The following is a 20,358-nucleotide window of genomic DNA, read 5'->3' on the forward strand; positions in this document are numbered from 1 at the left end:
GAAATAATTGAACATTTCATTTCTGTTCCTTTTTTGTTTATTTACCTTACGAAACTATAGGGCGCCTATACTGAAACTGTCTTGTTGAACCAACCCAGTTTCCCGAAAAATATCAATATCATTGTATTGTCAACTCTATGTGATGAGCCACACAAGATCGTGTACTCTTCTTCCTAAAATTTCCCTAACCGTTTAGCCCGCTCGTTAAACCGTGCCTTGCTATTCCGGAGTCAACAACTGAGGCCACTTCTAAAACATTGCCACATTGCTATCGCACTGGATCCATCGTATCCCATCCTGGTTTAGGATATTTAATATAACCAAGTAAACGTGTGTAGTACAAGTTCAATACAGTTCCAATATAATGTAGCACAAACTAATTACACAAAATGCTTACACAAGAGAAGTCACACTCTAAGACAAGCTAAAACAAGTGTAATATTCCCAAAGAATCCCACAAAAGAACGCCACTAAGGGAGCCAGTGGCAATTCAAGGAGACACGGCCGCGGCGGACACTAATGTATCGTGTCGACCATCTTCGACCCATCCTATACTCTCGAGAAGTTCGAACAACCCTGTGCTTCACATTTAAACGTAATGTCTTCCTGTATTTCACAAACTATACACCCAGAATAAGCTCATTACTCCCTTGAGCAAACTCTTCTTTCCAGACAGAGCCACCAGTTCCAGCCGCGTCACTAACACAGTCCACTGACAACTAAAGCTACACATACCAATTTCAGGATCTCCATCCGACCATCCCAATTACTCCCTCCAGCACTCTTCCAACTCGCCCAGTCAAAATTCGCTACAAAAACCTCCTTCGAGGAGAGCGGTCGTATACGATTAAAAACGGAAGAAAGAAAGGAAGGAAAAAGACTCCGCTTCCTACTTCGAAACCATCTGTCTCGAGCGTTGCACAACGAGCGCGACTCTCGGAGGTAAAAATATTTTTAACGGTCGACGGAGCAAAATCGCAGAAAGGCGGATCCCGCGAGTCGATAGTTCGCAATGTCACCGCCGGGGACAACGCGTGGGACTCTCTGGATACTGTTCCCTCTCTTTCAGAGAACACGCTCGAAAACTACGTCAGCACTCTTTGCCGATCGATTAGCTGGAAGACATTGTCGTCTTTTCAGAGTAGGGGTGCCGGTTGGTCGTCTGCGAGCATTAGTGCCTGGTACGCTCTGCTAAGTACCGCTTTGCCACGAGTGTCTCTGATAGACGGACGAAAGACGAAGTTTCACGGGACTAACAGGAAGGAGGAGTTCGGCACAAAGTAGCGTTTATGGAAGTGCTTGAGACGGTTTCCTTTTTCCGCACTGTTTATTTCCTCTTTGTTTTTCTGGCTCATACGCGAGGGAAGCTGGGGATTTCCTATCGGAAAATGAGCCTCAAAGACTAACCGTTGGGTCCTATTACTTCAGTGAAACATATACTAATGTCCTCAAGCGCGTTAGCTGGCAGCCATACATGTTCGATAGAAGTTGCAGCAAAATGGAAGCAGTGAAACATGTCGTTAATGTGTACGCATTTGGGTGAGGCTTCGTCGCCTTGGTGGCTGTTGCTAACGGTACAGGGTCGCGAGGGCTGGTTTTTGTCGAAGAATGTGGCAGTTGGATCAAACATCTTCCTTGCTGCCAAGCACAGATGTTGAGGACTGTGTGCCACGTCAGCTAGTCACGCATAGAAAAAAAATCACTGGCGATTTAGCGGTAAATGCGAGAGAAATGCGTTAGCATTAACCGCGTTTTCTGGTCCATACTTGACATCCGGTTGTCCCCCTCCAGTCAATGCTGGATCTCCCGTTTGACACTTTCAATTACTATATGGAAGTCCAATTAAATAACCTTTAATTAGTGCTAATTACTTTCCTTGTAATTACCCTGTGATAACCTAATCTAATCTTGAATTCCCTTAATTACCTTTAATTACGTTTACTTGCCTAATTACTCTCAATTCCCCTTTAATTGATGTTAATTACCTTCGGTATTTTTTACTTTCAATTAAACTTTCTTTTAATTAGATATATCTTACATTAATTACCTTTAAACTCAACTTTCTTGATTTAATTGCCTTTAATTACCTCTAATTTCCTTCAATTACTCTTACCTCTTTCTCTTAATTACCTTCGACTACTTCAATCTCAAATCATTTGCCTGCATTTAGAATTACCCTCTTATATATCCCCTTCAATGTCCCCTTTATCCCCTTTGCATGTCCACTTATACCGCTGTCTTGGTGAGGCTTCACCACCTGACACACGGACACACACACACACACACACATCTTGCACCATTTTGACACTCCTAATGCTAACGCATTAATAATACGCTTTACTTGACAGACTGATGTTTGTCGTATAATAATTCTGTGCAATCGATAAGTGTATCGGTGAAAGGGGGTAGCTATAGGCTACTGAACATTTTGAACGCCAACAGCGACGAGACCGCGGGGCTTCAGGAAGCATGGAAATCAGGGGTGTCTTCGAGGTTCATGAACCTGGGCCTTTTCACACCTCGGCACAAGTGAAGCTCTGCTGAAGAGAACGCTCAGCAATATTTTTTCTCTCTCTCCCTTTTTTTTTCTTGTTCTTGGTTGGCAAATCGGCTGTTGTAGACTGGGTTGTGGGCCATAAGGGGCAGGCAAAAGCTGTCGCCATTTCAGACTAGTGTCGTTAGTCAACACTATGTACTGGGCACTTTTGTAGCCATAGGAGAGCGCACAAGGCCATGCCAGACCTTTTTTTTTATACCTCGGTGTTTCCTTTTTCTTTCCTTCCTTTGTTTCGATTCCCCCTTTTTCTTTTTCCTTCCTTTTCTTTTTTGATTCCCCTTTTTGTTTTTTCTTTCTCCTTCCTTTTCTTTTTCGTTTTCCCCTTCCCATCTTTTTCCCTTTTTTTTCGGAATAGCAAGCCGGCTCTTTGCCTGGCTAACCTTTCCTTTCTCCCCCCCCCCCCCATGCCAGCCAGCCGAAGTTAGAGATGTCGAACTGGCCAGCTTTCTTTCAACCCGTACACGTCAGCTTTCAGTGCCGTGGGACTATTTGGCCTCAGTTGCTTTTGTGCCATAAAACGCCAAAACATATAAAAAAAAAACACCAATAGTAAAACGACGCAAAGTAGTCACTCCTACAGATTCTAGTTGCCACAGCGTGGTCTTGGGTCCCGTATAACTCCCAGTCCAAAAGCCGCATGAAAACGATTACCTTTGTCTCTTCAACCATGGTTTCTTGAATCAAGACCTAACTCTTTTTGTATCTTACCTTTCACAGTGGGATCGGCGCAAAGCGAGAAACAAGGTCCGCGCTTCGAGCGAGAGCCTCCGGGGTTGGTGGAGTTCTCGAACAGCAAAGAGGGCACGATACCTTGCCAGGCATCGGGGAGACCTCCGCCTACTGTGCGGTGGGTTCGTGCGGCCGACGGAGCCCCTGTAACGGAAGTGCCCGGGATTCGTTACCTGAGACCGGACGGAACCCTCGTCTTCCCCAAGTTTGCTCCAAAGGACTTTCGCCCCGACGTTCACGCCACGCTGTATCGCTGTGTGGCTTCGAACGTGGCCGGGGTTATTGCAAGCCGGGACGTACGAGCAAGAGCGGGTGAGTCCAATGTACAATTGGTTCGTACAAGTTAGCGGTGTTTGGGTTAGAGGTAGGACAGGTGTTAGGGACAGGGACTGGTGTTAAGAGACGTGGTTTCAGAAGACCTCACCTAGAAGACCTATCACGGTCTTTACTCTGGGAGTGAATCCAAGGCAAACGGGAGTGAAGAACCTCACCAAACTTAACCTGACCTATCCTAACCAATCCTGCCTATCTGCTAGAACCTAATCTGAAACCTAATCTAAACTACACCTAACTCGGCCTAAAAACGTGCTCTGAATTCCATCATAGTCGCGTCGTGAATCATAATATGAGACCCAGGCTTACACGGCACGCGTCATCGCACGTGATTGGAGTGAATAACCAAAGGAAGTTGTGGATCACGAAAATTTTGTGAACAAAGTAATGGGAGCCCAGCAACAGCAACAAACAGTTCTTTGTGTGCGAGAACAATAGAACCTGTTGTCGTTTATTTTTATATATATATGTTTTTTTTTGTGTAGGTGATTTGTTCCTCAGACACGCTAAAGTGTTTCGCTTAGAGTGGTAATTTACCCTACCTTTTCATTCTTTTGCAGTCTAAGAAGCATGATAATTGACATAGCATTGGGTGAATTCCACTAAGCTGGAGGCTACCTAATTAGTGCGAACACAAAGTGTCTCGTTGCGAAACAACAAAGCGAAGCGTGATGTTGTTACAAGGAAAGATTAACACGGAGTTTCTGTCTACCAGTAGATAGCCGCAGCTCGTCCGCTACGGGAGACGCATCATGCTCAAAATCATTAAGCCTAACAACGCACGCCACGCAGTGAACTAAACCGTGTATACAGGTCTGTTTTGTTATGAGAGTTCCGTCTACAACATATCACCTAACGACAACAGCCGTTATGGTCTGTTCCGACATGTAGCAACGCGCTAATATAGCGCTATAAAACAGCGCGCAGAAACGGCGCTCACTCTCATTGGACGGCTTTCACTTGCAAAGCGGCGCTAGCGCTATACACCTTTTCGCGTTACTCTCAAAACCACCAGTCTCCATACGCTCCTTAGCCTCGTTCCCAGCGACGAGACAACAGGGGTGGACTGTCAAAATCGCTCTTCTCATTGGGATAAATGGTGGTGGCTGCCGTCTTTAATGAGTATGAGTGACGATAACTTAACATTCCGTATAACTAGTCTGAGTAGCGTATCAACGTTCGAAAATCAAGGAAAAAGAAGATTGCTTACTTCCGCGTGCGATATGCACAGTTGTTCACGTTCAAGTGCTGACCGATGCGATATCTTTTCTACACTGGTTCCCGAGCGGGAGAAAATGAACACGAACGAACACAAAAATCAACGAAAACACACAGGGGAAAAATGAATAAACTCGGCAAACGGCAGTCTTCACGTGCACAGTTCCAGTGACTACCACGGGGTGGCAGCAGTAATGGCGGCGCCCATTCCTTGAATCGCTTTTTTGTGTATAGCTTAGTGGAAGTTCGGTGGTCGTTCCTGGTACCTCCCATCATGGCGCCTCCGGAGTCCGACAGATATGGACGAACAGGTTCGATCAATTGATTTAACGGAAAATTACCAGACACTGTGGATGACAAACTCACCGGTTCCAATGCGGTCGCCGTGCCGTGAAATGCGGCAGCAAAATAACTCCACGACTTCCGCGACGTCATCGCTGAAGGAGTTCCTCGTTGGCCAGAACCTCGTGCTAATATTAGCGCAAAAAAAGTTGACACGAGCTCGACACCGGCAAGCGCTATCTTTTTAGCGGTTTGCAACGCCGCGAGGAGGCGAATATAGCGCTATTTTCTAGCGCTATATAGCATATGTCGGAGCATGCCTTTACACTCGTTCTGCACAGAACCCTTTCATTCCTGATGGTTCAATGCGATTTAACTGCAGCAGGCTATTCACGTGCGCCAGAAGCACGCAACAGACTCGTCTAACGTGCTTCAGCCGTGACAGGGTACGAACCCTCCCATCCACACACACACAAAAAAAAACGAAGAAAAAAAACGACTGGAACCGCACTTCCGAAACTTGTTCGCCCCCTTCTTTCAGGAAGCTCTATACGCACGGATCTCCGCTCCAGTAAAACACCTCAAATGTGCTCCATTCCCTCCCGTGCTTCCCACTCTCCTTTTTTTTTTTTCTTTCGTGCAACGCGAGACCCAATCTTACCTTTCTGGTAGCAGCAAATCGCATCGGCACTCACGCACGCGAGGGGAACAATACACTTAAAAACGAGAACAACTCAGGTATAGCAATTCGCCCGAGCGCTACACTATGAAACAGGGAATGCCCCCCAGAAAAAGATAAGTAAAGATGCGGCTGCAAGTAAGAAAGAAGAAGGGACGTAGACGCAGGGTTCGAGATTTTTCCGGTATCGATTTGTATCATTTCCTTTTTTCTTCCTTTTTTTTTTTTCTTTTTGCGAGCTCTGTGAAGAACAACGGAATAAGCTCTCAATTTTCCGCCGACGCACGCTAGGAGATTTTCTACCTCTTTACATAGATTTGGCCGCCTCTTTTATTATACGTTTAGATATGGATCGCGGGCTCTTTCTTCTGCTCCGTCCTCGTCGATTTTCATCTGCCTCGTTCTGCGTCTTTGTGCTCTTCAGGTTTGGCATAATGTAGCTCCTCGGACCGCCGCCTTTCCATTGTGATATACGTTTGCTGTGTTTCCTTTCTCTTTTCTTTTTTTGTTCGCTTTCTTGTATGTTCAAAGAAGTTGGTCTCGAATAAAGGATGAATCGGACGACCCAGTTTAGGGATGAGATTCGCGTTTCCTCATTTCTTCCTTCCCCTCGTTTTTTTTTCTCTCTCCCTCTCTCCATTATGCTAAATCACAATCACGATAGCGCGGTCTTATAGGTATCTGTTCAGGTTTCCATCATCTTTTTTTCTGATTTTGAACTGAAGCGACCGCAATTACTGTACAATATCTCCGAAGAAGGGAATACAGAAATATACGGGTGTATTTGAGAACGCATTGGGATGTCGTAATTGCGAAAGAAACCTGTATGCTAAAATCGATTCGTCTGGCTGACTGACTTTCGTTTTGTGCTGGCTCGTACAAGCCTCTGGAATCGCGGCAGGCAGTGCCAACTGCTCAGGTGAAGGTATGGCAGATTTGACGTTGCCCGAGACCATTCGCGACGAGCCTATAATATAATTATGCTGCACGTACTTCTAGGAATAGAGCGCTAGACATTACTAACTGTTTCTAGTCTTTTTTTCCTTCTTTTTTCGTTGGCCGCCGATACAAGATTGGTTCAGACATATCCACGAAGAACACAAGTGGTTACGTAATTTTACTATACACACACAGAGTTTTAGCTAGAGGCCGGTAGGTGTCGGCGATTTACTTTGCATTGGTGGCAACCTGTTCCTTACAGAGCAAATCGCTTTCGTTCTGTTCACTATTCTGCATTCCATTTGTCTGGAGTAATACCGACAGCGTACGTGTAAATACTGTCGGATTCGAAGGCGTTGTTGTACTTTTTTTTTTCAAGGTGTATGCCAATAAAAAATAATCCAGCTATTTGGCAGGAATGGTAACAAGGAAAATACCAGGTTACCTAGAAGCGATACGTGGGGAGGCAAAATGTGTGTACGACAGCTGGCATATTAAACGATGTTATTTTAAAAGGTGCTTCATTTGCATCCGTTTTTTGTTTTGTTTCTACGTTTTTTTCTTTGTCAATACCGCACCTACGTACTTCCGAGATTTCCCCGACTCTATCTGTTTGATCACCAGTTTATCGTATAAGATACTGACAACCGTTTGGAAATGGGAAGTCCAATGTTCATTTTTTTTTAAAGTGTTTTGTAGTAGCGAGTTCCTGTGTATGGTAGATGTTCCTCCACGTTTTTCTTCTCAAATTATATGCTAATCTATTCCAATGTTCAAGCCTGGTGCTCCTTTCGCGAATATGTGCTAGCATGTATCAATGTTTTCCTCTCGCTTCGACTGTTTTTCAGGGTTGAGGGCCTCACACTAGTGAAGCCAAAATCTCCATTTTATATTTTCTTACAACCAACCAATCAACCAACCATCTTCCTCTCGCCTTTTGCACACGGCGTCCTCCATGTTTGACATGCTTGCATACCTTGACAACGAGTTCCGCGTATGGCTTTTCACATTTCAAATGCAAGGGGCAAACGGATTCAACGATTTCGTGATTTCAGGCTCACATATGTATAAACAGACCACTGAAAGTTACTTTTCGGAAGTAATTGAATTATAACTATATGGTCATGAAACTAATTAAACTACAATTACAATAGCAAATTCATAATTGTAACGATTACTTTACGCAGTGCAACTATAGAAACATTTATTGAAAGGACAACTGAAATGGCTAATGGGGTACAATGGTTAGAAATTTATTCAGAGCAGTACGTTCGCCTTAACTGAGGCTGGAAAACCATAATTAAAATGCGATGAATACCATAAAATTTCACGGCAAAGCGGTGAAAAAGGGGCATTTTCGGATGCACAGAATGCCAAATGCAGGGCTTGCCAAATCGTATGCAATGTTATGCCAGGTGTTACAAGAGTTAGTAAGTTAAGTAACCAAAAGTAGTCCTAGAATTAAATATTGATAACCTAATTAATTACTGCAATTCGTCTACTTGTAATTAATTACTTTACGGGTCTGCATATAAATTAGCTCGCAATGAGAACTGCAGGTCAAGCAGATATGTATCAGGACTACATTAGCAGAATATTGCGACAAGCGGCCTTGTTAAAAAAAAGAAAAAAAAAACTAGACCAAGCCGGTGCCTATTCCTACACGTGCACAGCCAGTTCCTACGCTGAATGCTCCATTACGCGCACGTGTAAGCGGTAATGACAACATCCATCAAGTCCACGATGACCTCATGAGCGCTGGCTGCTGCAGTTCATACAACACAGGGATCACGCCCTTTCAGGGATTGCGTCCCTTCCACCTCCTTGCTGAATTTGATCCCCTAGAGGAGCACTTTCCACAAGAGGCTTTGCACTGCAAGAACCGATCACCGTGCTTCGTGCACGACGGTCTGCGACGGCCCCATGGGCCTTCAATCCACACAAAGTTTTCACGCTACGTTTTCCTGCACTTAGGCTTCTGACCTTTCCTGACGCGTTTCATGTTGAACTGCGGTGGCGGGCGTGTGTCACTACGAAACGCACGTCAAAGTCGTTTCGAAACAATTTTTTTACCGCCTCGTTTAATCGCGAAAGTTACTCGAGAGTACGTCGAAGGAAGCCACAGTATCTAATATGATTCCTTCCCGAAAGGAGTAGAGCGGCAGAACGGTGGCCGGTGATCGTTCATCGCACGTTCCGTTCAAAAGAACATCATTTATCAGCGGAGCTTCATAAAGCTCATCGCTATATTGGAATCACTCCTGGGACGGTCTTAAACCTTGGTCAATCCCTACGGCATTACCAAGGACGGGGGCTTTATCAATCTGAACTCCTGCTGATCCCGCGCTAGATTATGAGTGGGGATTCTAGAAGCCCCCCAAGACGATTTTCGCGAAGGAAGGCGCCGCCGCACAATGATTAGTGTGGAGCCCATATTGGGAGCGGCGCTTGAGAATCGTACCGAAACAGAACGGGTTGTATCGTTGCGAACCTCGCTTATATGCACAGTATTGTTTACGTCGTTCAAGCAAACAGTAGCGAATTGTAACAGATATGCCTATATACCCAGTTTGTTTGCCGTGAGTATTATGACTGGTGAGCAATTCGGGGGTTGCCCTCCTTTTGCCCTCCTTTGCAAACAAGGAATTTGAGCAAAATTTTGGCTAAAGGAGCGGATACCGCATTCATTGCCGTCAATTTCGAAATTAGGTTCAGATTTTGTAACCATCCTCAAGCGGTCGGTCGCAGTCTTCTCCTGGTTCCATGTCACGGGCAACGTCATCTTGAGGTCATGTGACCTTGTTTACGTTCTGCTTAGCTAGAGGCATCTTGTTTACCTCCTACAGGTAGCGCTCAAGTGCGAATATAATATTTCTCCTCGCGGAATGAAATATGCAGTTACTTTGGCACCAACACAAAAGGAGCGGGATTCGTCCGTTGCGCCCTTCGTGGTTTATGAGCGGAAGGAACCGCAATGCACTCTTTTGCTCTCCCTCTCAAGAAGCACGAGAATGCGGAGAGGCCTCCGATTGGTCTCTTCAAACGATCTCTCACGGTGATTGGACAATTCGTTTGTGGAAACCAATGACAGCCCGCTCCGCATTGTCGACCTGCTGGAGAAGGATGGGGGAAAGGGGTTGAAACGGCGCGTGCAAATTGACTGTCGATCTGCTCCATTTTTTTTTTTTTTTTAATGTGTAAAGAACGTCTGTCTTTGATTTGCTGGGAGACATATACAGGGTTTATGCTATAAAAGGTCAGTGACATTTTCGCGCGTGACACTATATCTATTTGAGAGACGGACTTGTGCTGCCATACAGTGAATCACTTATGCCAGAGAAACCTACGAAAAAAATTGTGGTTACCATTCACTGCGTAATAAAATAAACACGGCCACGGAAACTTTCGTCTTCATGTGTTTCCTATGCGCAATACCGATGGATGGAGGTGAAAGTTTGCATGGTCACATTTATTTTGTTACACAGTGCTAGGTAACCACAATCGTTTCGTAGGTTCCTCTAGCATAAATTATTCACTTTGAGGCAGAGGAAGTCTTTTCGTGATAGCGGTATAGCATCAAGGAGGCATCACTTCTTGCACGAAAATGTGACTGACCTTTTATAGCATACACCCTGTACTTGCGCCAAAAGCACGTGGGATTTTATCTGTTCTCACGAAGACGCTCGTTTTTATTAACTTCCTTAATTCAGTCATGACAGTGGCGAGATATCCGCTGTACGAAACGCTGCCGTTTAATGAAGTACCGGAGCGCTGAATAGAGACACACGTGGAAACAAATAATATTGAAAAGAAGAAGAGAAGAAATAAGAACACGACGAAAACTTACACGGGGATCTCTCTACCCGACCGCGCACTCTCTTTCTTACGATTCCTTCAGAACAGAAAGGAAAGGAAAGGGGGGGTTAAAATATAGCCTCGAGTCTGAGTTGTAGCGAGGGAGAGTCATAAACGGAAATTGTACTCATTTCCGGCGAAGAGGAGGAAATAATAAAAAGTCGAAATCAACTAATCCTGCAGGCGGGCTTCTCCACACGGGGAGGAACGAGAACGAAAGAAGTGAAAAGGAGAAAGTGAGCAGATGAGAATGGAGTAGGAAAAAAAAGTGAAAACGAAAAATCTTGCGTGCGTTTATTTAAATGAGCTGCCAACGCCTAAGTAAGATCATGAGGATATGAGACGTCCGAAGCTCCCGAGCTTTATAAGCTAAGGCGAATAAATGACGTTTGATCGCCGCAAGATCCTGACGGGACTCCGGTTTCAAAAAAACTACTCTCAAGATTTATATTCGCCGTAAGAGGCGTTGGAGTTGTTGAAAGATGCAGCTTTCATCGGTCACGGCTCAGCTTTTTTTCTCTTTCTTCGAGACCTGCAGAAGTACACAAATTTAATCATATTTCTGGTTTGCATTATTAAGTCCTAAGATGATCGTTGCAAAGCGTTTCTCAATGCAGCAAGACGAGTAATGCAGCGCTGTTACTGCTGAACAAGACAAGTATTTACAGAGATTGAAACATTTAAATAATTTATTTTACTAAAGGACAAGCTTTTCGATGGAGCCCGTCCTTCCTCAAGTGCCTCAGGACGGACTCCGTCCGAAAGTTTGTTCGTTAGTAAAATAAATTATTTAAATGTTTCAATCTCTTTAAACACTTGTCTTGGATTGGATTGGAAAAGAAAGAAAAATACACTTGTCTTGTTCACTTGCGAGTGCTAGACTTTTCCCATTTTTGCCTGATAGTTTACTGCTGAACACGTATAAATTGTCCTGCGTGTACGGGATAGAATACATGATCCTGCGTGAGATGGTATAAATCAGTAACAGAATAATAAATATCAATAAATGGCAAGTGAAAACACATGAACGATGAGATTTATTGAAAGAAACGTAAAAGTGCGAAAGCCGTAAGACAGCTTAGCGCGTGGAATGAGGTATGCACATGAGAGCGTCAGATTGGCTATTCAAGATTGGCGATTAATCCAATCATCGCCGTAGATCGTTTCAGGAAGCCAATAGGACGCCCTTTCGTATCGTCGCACGTCTTGACAATGAGAGGAAGGGATAGGAAGAGGGAAGGTACAAACTGCTGTTTCGCTGGAATTTGTTATAAACATTTGTTGTAATATCATGGTGTGGCAGCTTCTTCCATTTTTTTCCCTCTCTCTATTTTTTTTTTTTAGTGCGCTATTTGGTTAGCACGTGCAGCGGTGACGTAGGATGCAGGACAACGTTCACGACCACGCGTTTTACAAGCGGGATATTTCAGTAGCTATACGATGTCCAAGGAGTTTGAAGACCGAGGACAGTAACCGAAGGGGTGCTGAGCTTCAGGTGTTACATTCACAGTCGATCACACCTCTTCAGTTCACTTCTGAGTAAGAATTGCATTGCACGTCGCAAAATAAACTGCAACCCGAATATGTATGTATGATAACTAAAACTGAAGATCGATATATGCAAGGTGTAGATATCAGTATTTTACACCATGAAGGATTATGAATGCACCTAAAATTATAGGAGCGCCACATCAGCGCATAGGGGTATCTATCATCATCGTCCAACGCGATCCTATTACACGCTCCTCCGAACTTACCAAATAAAAACTACAACGATTATATTTTCGACATTATACTTTTAACGTTTTCGTTCTTTATTATACGCCTAAATTATCCAACATACTCCGCTCCATTCATCGAGAGGCTCATTGAATCTTAGCCATCTCCTGAATATCGCGTGTCTTCCACCGCCCACACGCAATTACATCTCATCATACGGATACACCCAACAATTATGCGTACACGCATTCTCATCTACGCCCTCCCCCCTCTTCTCTACCGACTCTCACCACGCTACGGCCCCCGTGCCTTTTCCTCAACACATCGGCCGTTCCCTTTGAGTGAAGGTTCCACCCATCGTCCCCCTCTCTCCTCTCCTTTCTTTCATATTCCTTTTTTTCTCCCACAGCGCGTCATCCGAGGTTCAAACACAGGCAGGACCTCAATTTAGAAAAGGCGCTAACGATCTTGCCAAGATATTAGCAGAGAACCCCCCCAGCCAATAAAGGCGCCAGCGACGAGAGAAATCGAGATGACCCAAAGGAGAAGGAGGGGAAAGAATCGGGGAAGAGGAAAAGCAGTGATTAGCAGCAGCGACGAGAAAATGACGCTCCTTATAATCTTTGCCGTCTTAGCAATTTGGGTTCGTCCTTATTTTAACTCGTCGCTTTATTTATTTTTCCTTCTTCTTCCTTTTTTTTTCCTTACTCTTCTTCTGCGTGACGAGGTGAAGCTGGTGCGTGTGTGTTGTCAGAGGTCAGTGTGCGCGAGCTTTGAAAATCTTGGATTATTTCTTCTGCTCGAAGCGAGGGCGGTGGTGAGGAGGACGGCAATTACGTCGCCGGGGTCAAGTCAGCAGTTACGAGGTAATTGAAACGAATGATGAGTAAGCCGTTCGATGCCGGGGCGGAGGTGTTGATAATTACGGTGGAATGGTGTTGCGCGTCACACGCCTTTTTCCCGTGCTGCAATTTGAAAACTTTTAAATTGGAAGTTTTTTTTTGTTTTTTTTTGCGAGTGGCAAGGTCGAACTGACGAATAAAGGGGCAGAAGTGATAGAGAGATGGAAGACTTTTTGAGTTAACTGCGCGAATACTAACTACACACACCGAGTTTCCGCTGCGTCGTAGTTGTTTCAACTGTTTGTTCAAAGCCCATTCGACAATTCCTTCTACAATCGTCATCTCATCGTCATGATTTATTGTTGTTGTTGTTTTTGTTGTCCTTCTACAAGGTCTAGAAGGACTATTTAAAAGCCCATTCTTAGCTCTAAAGAAACTAACACTGACATAACCTTCACGTGTTATGATTATAATGTCGTGGGTTAGCAATGATTAGGAAAGTATGATTAGGAAAGCAACAGCTGTTATTCATTCTATGTTCTATGGGGTAGCATTCTGCTCAATGAGCGGAAGTCATCCCCATATCATCGTCATCATGTATTTCTCTCTCTCTCATTCTATGTTATCAATTGGTTTCTCTGTATATACCACTGACATTCGTTGTATGTTATTAACTGGTTTCACTGTATATACCACTGTTACTCACTGCTTACAGTGTACATAACATCAGGTTAATGTAGTAAATTTTTGTTATATATATTATATATGTAAAGAAAACTTACAACGCCATAGCTGTTATATATATAATACATATAACAGCTATGGCGTTGTAAGTCGTGAGGATACATGTATCAAGCAACATTGACAACATCCACGATAGCCTTTTTGAAACACTCTGGCAATGAAGTATGCCGTGCGCAGTAACTAGACATTGAAGAATCCTGTAACTTCGTATGCAGAGCGAGCTCCGCGGTTCGTAGAATTAGTTAGGAAAACTATCCCGAAAAATGTGCCGGCCATGCTGCTCTAAGAGTAGGCTAAGAAGTAAGAACCCGTGCTTTTCAATGGCCCTCTCTTTTACTCGAACTGGAAGTAATTCTAAACTTCTCTCGATTGTAGTTTCAAACTATATTCATTTCGATCGAGATGCAGTAGTGTAACTTCATCAACTGCGCATATAGTGCTATGCTCCCCGCATAGTAGCTACAATGCGGAGGTTTTCGAAAACGTTAGGCTGCAACACTACATGTGAATGCTTTCATTTTCGCTGCGCGCATTACATGGAAGTTTCTAGCATTCAATAAAGTTATACTGAACCTGAAACCTAAAGTGTAGCACGCACAGGAATACTACGCTACCACCATCATATGTGGTTCTCGACTACAAGCTTCGGAACAGCTCTACTTCTTTTATTTAGAACTGACTTCCACCGCAGCTCTACACGTCTCTTATCACAGGAGAATGTAATCCCATCAATGCTATAGTACACAATGAACGCATCTCCCCGATGTACACTATATCCGCTATGCCTACGTGCAGCTTCGTGATTGCATTCAGAGATAATTTATGTTCCTTTTCCCAAAACCAAGCTAGCGTTGGGGACGTTCCAAATAAACAATTCCATCGGGCACGGACGAAAGAAGGAACAAGACTGTATATTCGTGAAGAAATAATGTTCCTACCACAGGAGGCTTTCACTAAAATGAGGTTGCAGTTACATTGATCTGTGAGAGCGCGAGTGCGTATCGTTGAATAGAGTCCCGGCATAGTGTCTCGGGGTATGAGAAGAGGAGCGTGCTTAATTCATCCGGGACTCAACTGGCAGCGCTTCTTCCTAATGCTCGAGGCAGAGTTGGTTGATGAGAAGCATCTCGCTCTTAATTGAGAACCCATCGCGCGTTCTGTACCTTCTATTGCAATCGCGATGCAGTTCCACGTGTCTATTTTCATAGCGCCAGCTAAGTAGTGGGCGGTAACTCCTTTGGTGAAATGATGGAACTCCTTGGGATTACCTTGGGTTTGGAAGCGCTGTTTCGTTGATTGTGGACTATGTAAATATGTACGTTGCGGGCTTTCAGTTGTCGGTCGATGGATTTAAATTACGTGAGACTTTGAATTGCCCGATATTGCCTGATATTGCCTGGGGGCTTATAACCGCAGTAGATTATTTCAAATGGACGACGCTTGATCAAAATTTCCTTGCAGCACATGCTGGCAATCGTGAAAGTTCTATATGGATGTCTCAGCGGCGTATATATGTCATATGTTTGTACCGTGCAACGGACAAACTTGCAAGAAACAAACTTATGTGTTCGCGGGTGCCCTATGCGTGTATCGAAGACATCGAGACATCGAATGGTTTCGTTTTCGAGTCGATAAAAAAGCTTGCGGCATTAATATAAGGGGTAACATCGCTGAAAACAGCTAACCACACCATATGTCTGATGTTTTTCCTGGAACCTTAGCAGATGTTGACACCATCCAGCTCACGTGGTCTCTCTCAGCAGGGACCGACACATTTGGTTGCGTCGTTTTCTTTGTCGTTGCGTTAGACTTGTCACACATTCGTGGCTTGTCGTATATAGTTGACTTGTCTAAGCATCTAATCATGATTGAAATATGGGAGTCCGAAAAGCGAGACAAGTGTAGGAATCGAACCTGCTCCTCTTTATTACCGACCAAGTGAGCTGAGTATTACGTCACAGCTTACCGGTGACTCGCGCAGAGGTCTCTTCCAATGAACAGGATATGTAAGCAAATTCTGCCCATCCTCTCCTACATGTTTTCTCATACACACACAGCATCGGACCAGGCCGCGACATCTGATGAAGATGATGAAAAGTCCGTCTTGAACAAGACACATTGAAGGAGTCCTTAAAAATCTCATTCAATTGTCCTAATGAGTCTCAAGGCTTGTGTTTTATCCGTCAGTTGCGTGTTCCAGCCTCAGAAGGGCTACTATCTATCAGGATCTAAGCGAGCATATTTTTCTTTCAGATTAACTTCCGTCCTAAAACCCTTCTTTTGCATCGAAGCAAACAATACAAAAGCCGTCCACCCTAATTCGCGAAACCGAGCTCTTCAAGCTGAACACAATCAAATGCCACACTTAACCATTCACACATCCGCTTAATGACCCAAGGCACGTACCCTGACGACCCTTTACGTATTGGTTTCCGCAATACAACCCTCCACAGGCTCGCTCTCTCTCTCTCTCTCTCTATATATATATATATATATATATATATAGGGAGAGAAGGAGCGGGATTCTGCCCGTGTCACCCAACGTAAAGGCAGCTTGCCAATAGGACGGAGGTATTCTCCATTCTGTTTGCGTTCCGGTGTGTAGTCGCGCATTCCATTGTATGGTCGTTAGGGTATTATGACTGGACGCCGGATGCGAGGCACGATTGAACGGATTGATTTATCGATCCTCTAATTACCGAAGCACGGGTGAAAGGCATTCGGCTAATAGCTGACGGCACCTACACACCCCGAGGACGTAGAGCAAATGGCGCCTCGTCTTTCATTAGATGGCGCGCGAGGCATAGCGCCCTGTCACTCACTGGCCATAGGGCCAATCGAGTTGAGTCGGCAGAAACGAATCGAGCTGTTTTCACAAGGTGCTGCCATTCCACGTCGAAGGACGTTTACGAGTCCGCCCACCGCTGTGAAGAAGCTTTCTTGCTGAAAAGCGCAGATAGAGAGATTGAAAAGAATACGAGTAGCAAGCCAAACATTGGCTGACCTCTCTGAACACTTAAAAACAACAACAACAATATGATGAGCCATGCGGCAGTGAGGACTTCGTGTGTACGAGATTTCATTCATTTACACACAGGCACACAGACGGATGGTTGGTTCATGTCAGCGACCGAAAGCACACGAACGCCACAACGTCAACGACTGATGTGACGTATGTACTGTGCGAACACCATGCAAGAAAGATGGGGCAAAAAGCAAGAAGAGAAAAGGGGGGGGAACGGAACACCGAAAATCAAAAGTAATCACAAGATGTCGCGACAGACATGATTTACGAGGGCGATGATATTCGCGCAGTAACTTTGTGCGATTAAGTCAGCCCACTGCAGCACAGATTAGATTAGAAGTACAAAGAAAAAAAATTAAACATAGTTCGCACTGGTGCGACCAGCTGTTCCATGACGCTTGACGTGTGAAAGCATTGAGTGATTTAAAAAAAAATACTTAAGCACGTATGTCCTTGAGGTAATTCGCCAGGGCGCACAGCGCAGGTTGTTGGTGCTGCTTCGGCCAGCTCCCCAGTACCTTCTCAACACTAAAAGGTCGGTTGTCAAGCTTAGCAAGGGCATTCCTCAGTGTTTTACGAGTAGAGTCGAAACGTAGGCAGGTGACCAGCACGTGCTTCGTGTTCTCCACGGTTCCGCAAGTTGAACAGTTCGGAGATCCAACGACACCTACTTTATGAAGGAATGCTGCAGCGAATGGGACGTTGAGTCACAGGCGATGGATGACGGACTCTAACGGCCTTCGCATCTTCGATGGGAGGCAGTAGGGGCAGTTGGGGTGTAGCACAATATCACACCGTAATCCATAATTGTCCACCACCACCGTTGTCCACCATAGGTTCCTCGGTTTTACTGTTGATGCTGGGCTCTCTTTGCGGAAGCATATTGCAAGCTTAGAGATCCACCGTTGGATTGCGGTGGTCCTTCGCTTGACAGGCATGAGATGGGGCAGTCACACGAGCTCTCTGTTGGCCGTCCACAGGGCTTTGGTGCAGGGGTCGCTCGCGTATAGTTTGCCGGTGCTTAATGGCCTTCTGACATCTTCAAATCATAGGTTGCAGTGGCTGCAGGCTCGAAGCCTTCGTGTGTGCCTTGCCGTCGCCCGAGCAGTTACTGCTGAAGCGAAGGGGACCCCGCTGGACGTTCTTCGCTACGGTTAGACCTACCGACTTTTCCTCGCCTTTTATCCCATCATCAGCGGCACCCGCTCGTATCGAAGATGTTGATACGCAGACACTGCAAGGCCCGCCAGGTGATTGCTCAGTTGAAGCCTAGCGTTCCGCGTTTCGTGATGAAGACAGTGGCTCCCAGTGCCCCTCCAAGGTCTCTGTCAAGCCCTGTCATCCGCCTAACTGTTCCTGGCCTGCATGAAAGGAAAAGGGATACAACCCCATGTGTCGCCAAACAGCTTACCCTGGGCATGATGAATGACAGGTATACGACGTCAACGTCGTTTTTCACTGAGGGTCATCTACTCGGGGTGGCTCGTCCTCGGCATTTGTCATTTCATCTCAGTCATTCTCCTGTGGTTACCACCTTTCGCACAGAACATCACCTACGTGTGCCGAGCTCTACGCCATTCTCTTTGCTATGCAAAAAATATCAGCCAGCCCAGCTCAGTCTTGGGTCGTCTTTACAGTCTCAAGACCCGCGCTCCGGTGTGTGCCAAACTTGGGGAAACGTGGGTTCCTCAGTCTTGTTGTCTTTGACATGCTGCAAGGGGCTGTTGGTGAAGTGCTCTCCGTCGTGCGTGGTAAGAGGACAAACAGGCGAAAATCATCCAGTTTCATGTTGACCTTGCAAACAGATTTCTTGAGTAACTCGTCGACGTCGCTCACCTCTGTCTTGGCGAGGAGATACTGGATGAGCTCGGGCTGTGCGCCGGGCAACGTTATGTCCTCATCTCCAGTGGCGCATTTAGCAACCAGTGGTTGTGCAGGGGTTCCTCCAAGTTGAAACTCTACCCACATCGTTCGTAAGCTGTCGGCTGCGCCAGTGTAACAGTTCTTGTCTCAGAACCTTCTCCTTTCTTCTTCTTCTTCCACCACTAGGAACAGTGGCCACCAGCCACACAGGGTGAACTCCTTCTCCTTTATTCTATTCTACCTACTCCTCTTCTTCCTCGTCTCTCCCGGCTGGCTACATTTATAAGAAGGCGGCCATAGCAGGGCACACTGTCGCATTGCAGTGGATTCCAGGACACGTCGGCAAAAGAGGTAATGAAGAAGCAGGCAGAGCCGTCTTGAACGCCCATCACATGCAGCTTTTTCCCCGATAATGATGTCTCCGGGCGACCGAAGACACCTTCTTTCGAACCTCACCGGCCACAGGCTCAATGGCAACACCACATAGCCCACTCCCTTCTCTCGGATGTAGACCCCACGCTTTCTCTTGAAATTCCTCCGCGACTACCGCACCCCTTTACTGCACTCTTGCACCGCATGGGGCTCAACGTTGTATTTACACCTGCCTTTCAACACCGTCTCAGCTCTACCTCGTCTTCCCTTTGCCCCACTTGTGGAGTGCACGGCGACCTTTGCCACGTCATCCTGGCTTGTGGGCAATATCACCACGAGCGTGCACTAATGGAAGTTTCTATGTAACGTATTGACAAGCGGCCGTTCAACCTCCTGAAGATCCTCGGACCGTGGTCGAACGCTGCCCACCAGATGCAAGAATTTCGTCTTCTTGCGGAGTACTTGCGCTCCACGGGTCTAGTGACGAATCTCTGAAAGTGCACCCCCAACATCGTCCCCTCACCGTTCCCAGTGTGTAATAGGGCAATGTACCGCCTCACCTTTGTGAGTCACTACCACTGAAGCCACTACCACTGTGAGTCACAAGTCACTACCAACCTTTCCGAACCGCGCTCTCCGAGTCTCTTAGTCATCTGGACTCTCGCCCCTCTCCCTATCGAAATTGCTTGGTCCCTCGCCCAATCCAGCCCAGCAACGATGTGCGCTCAAAGCTTTTTCGACATTTCTGGACACCATCAGACTTCGATCGTTATTGTGAAGGGGCTCATTATTTTATTCGCCACATCCCACCAGCAATGGGGTAGAGTATCGCCCCTGGCGATGAACCTCCCCACTCTTCCTCTCAAAATAAAGTTGTTGTTGTTGTTCACCTTTGTGAGGCCGACAAAGGCGAGCTCTTTCACCACCACCACCACCGAATCGCCCGCTTCATCATCATCCAATGTATGTGGTGGTGGTGGTGGTGGTGGTGGTGATGGTGAAAGGGCTTGCCGTTGTCGGCCTCACGTATGTGGGCAACGTCACGACTGACGCCCTGGGGAAATGTGCGTCCTGGGCCGACTTCTAGGGGAACTGTGCCGACATATGTCTGAAAGCGTCTGAGGAAAACCCAGGAAAAACCCCAGACAGCACAGCGTGCGTGTGTGTGTGTGTGTGTGTGTGTGTGTGTGTGTGTGTATCA

At 45.8% G+C, this 20,358-nt stretch overlaps 2 protein-coding genes across 2 annotated transcripts in view; one reads left to right on the top strand and one right to left on the bottom strand.

The window, feature by feature from the left end:
• LOC135393807 (cell adhesion molecule Dscam1-like) overlaps positions 1-20,358 on the top strand; it is a 326,980-nt gene that overhangs the window by 98,994 nt on the left and 207,628 nt on the right. The window contains exon 2 of the mRNA XM_064624088.1: positions 3,275-3,598. Coding sequence (XP_064480158.1) covers positions 3,275-3,598 — 324 coding nt within the window. The remainder of the gene's footprint in view (positions 1-3,274; positions 3,599-20,358) is intronic.
• LOC135393809 (uncharacterized) overlaps positions 1-20,358 on the bottom strand; it is a 207,583-nt gene that overhangs the window by 37,414 nt on the left and 149,811 nt on the right. Inside the window, exon 3 of the transcript XR_010422720.1 lies at positions 3,266-3,430. The gene's annotated coding sequence lies outside the window, so the exon portion shown is untranslated. The remainder of the gene's footprint in view (positions 1-3,265; positions 3,431-20,358) is intronic.

The sequence above is a fragment of the Ornithodoros turicata genome, chromosome 5, assembly GCF_037126465.1.
Source record: "Ornithodoros turicata isolate Travis chromosome 5, ASM3712646v1, whole genome shotgun sequence".
Taxonomy (NCBI): Eukaryota; Metazoa; Arthropoda; class Arachnida; order Ixodida; family Argasidae; genus Ornithodoros; species Ornithodoros turicata.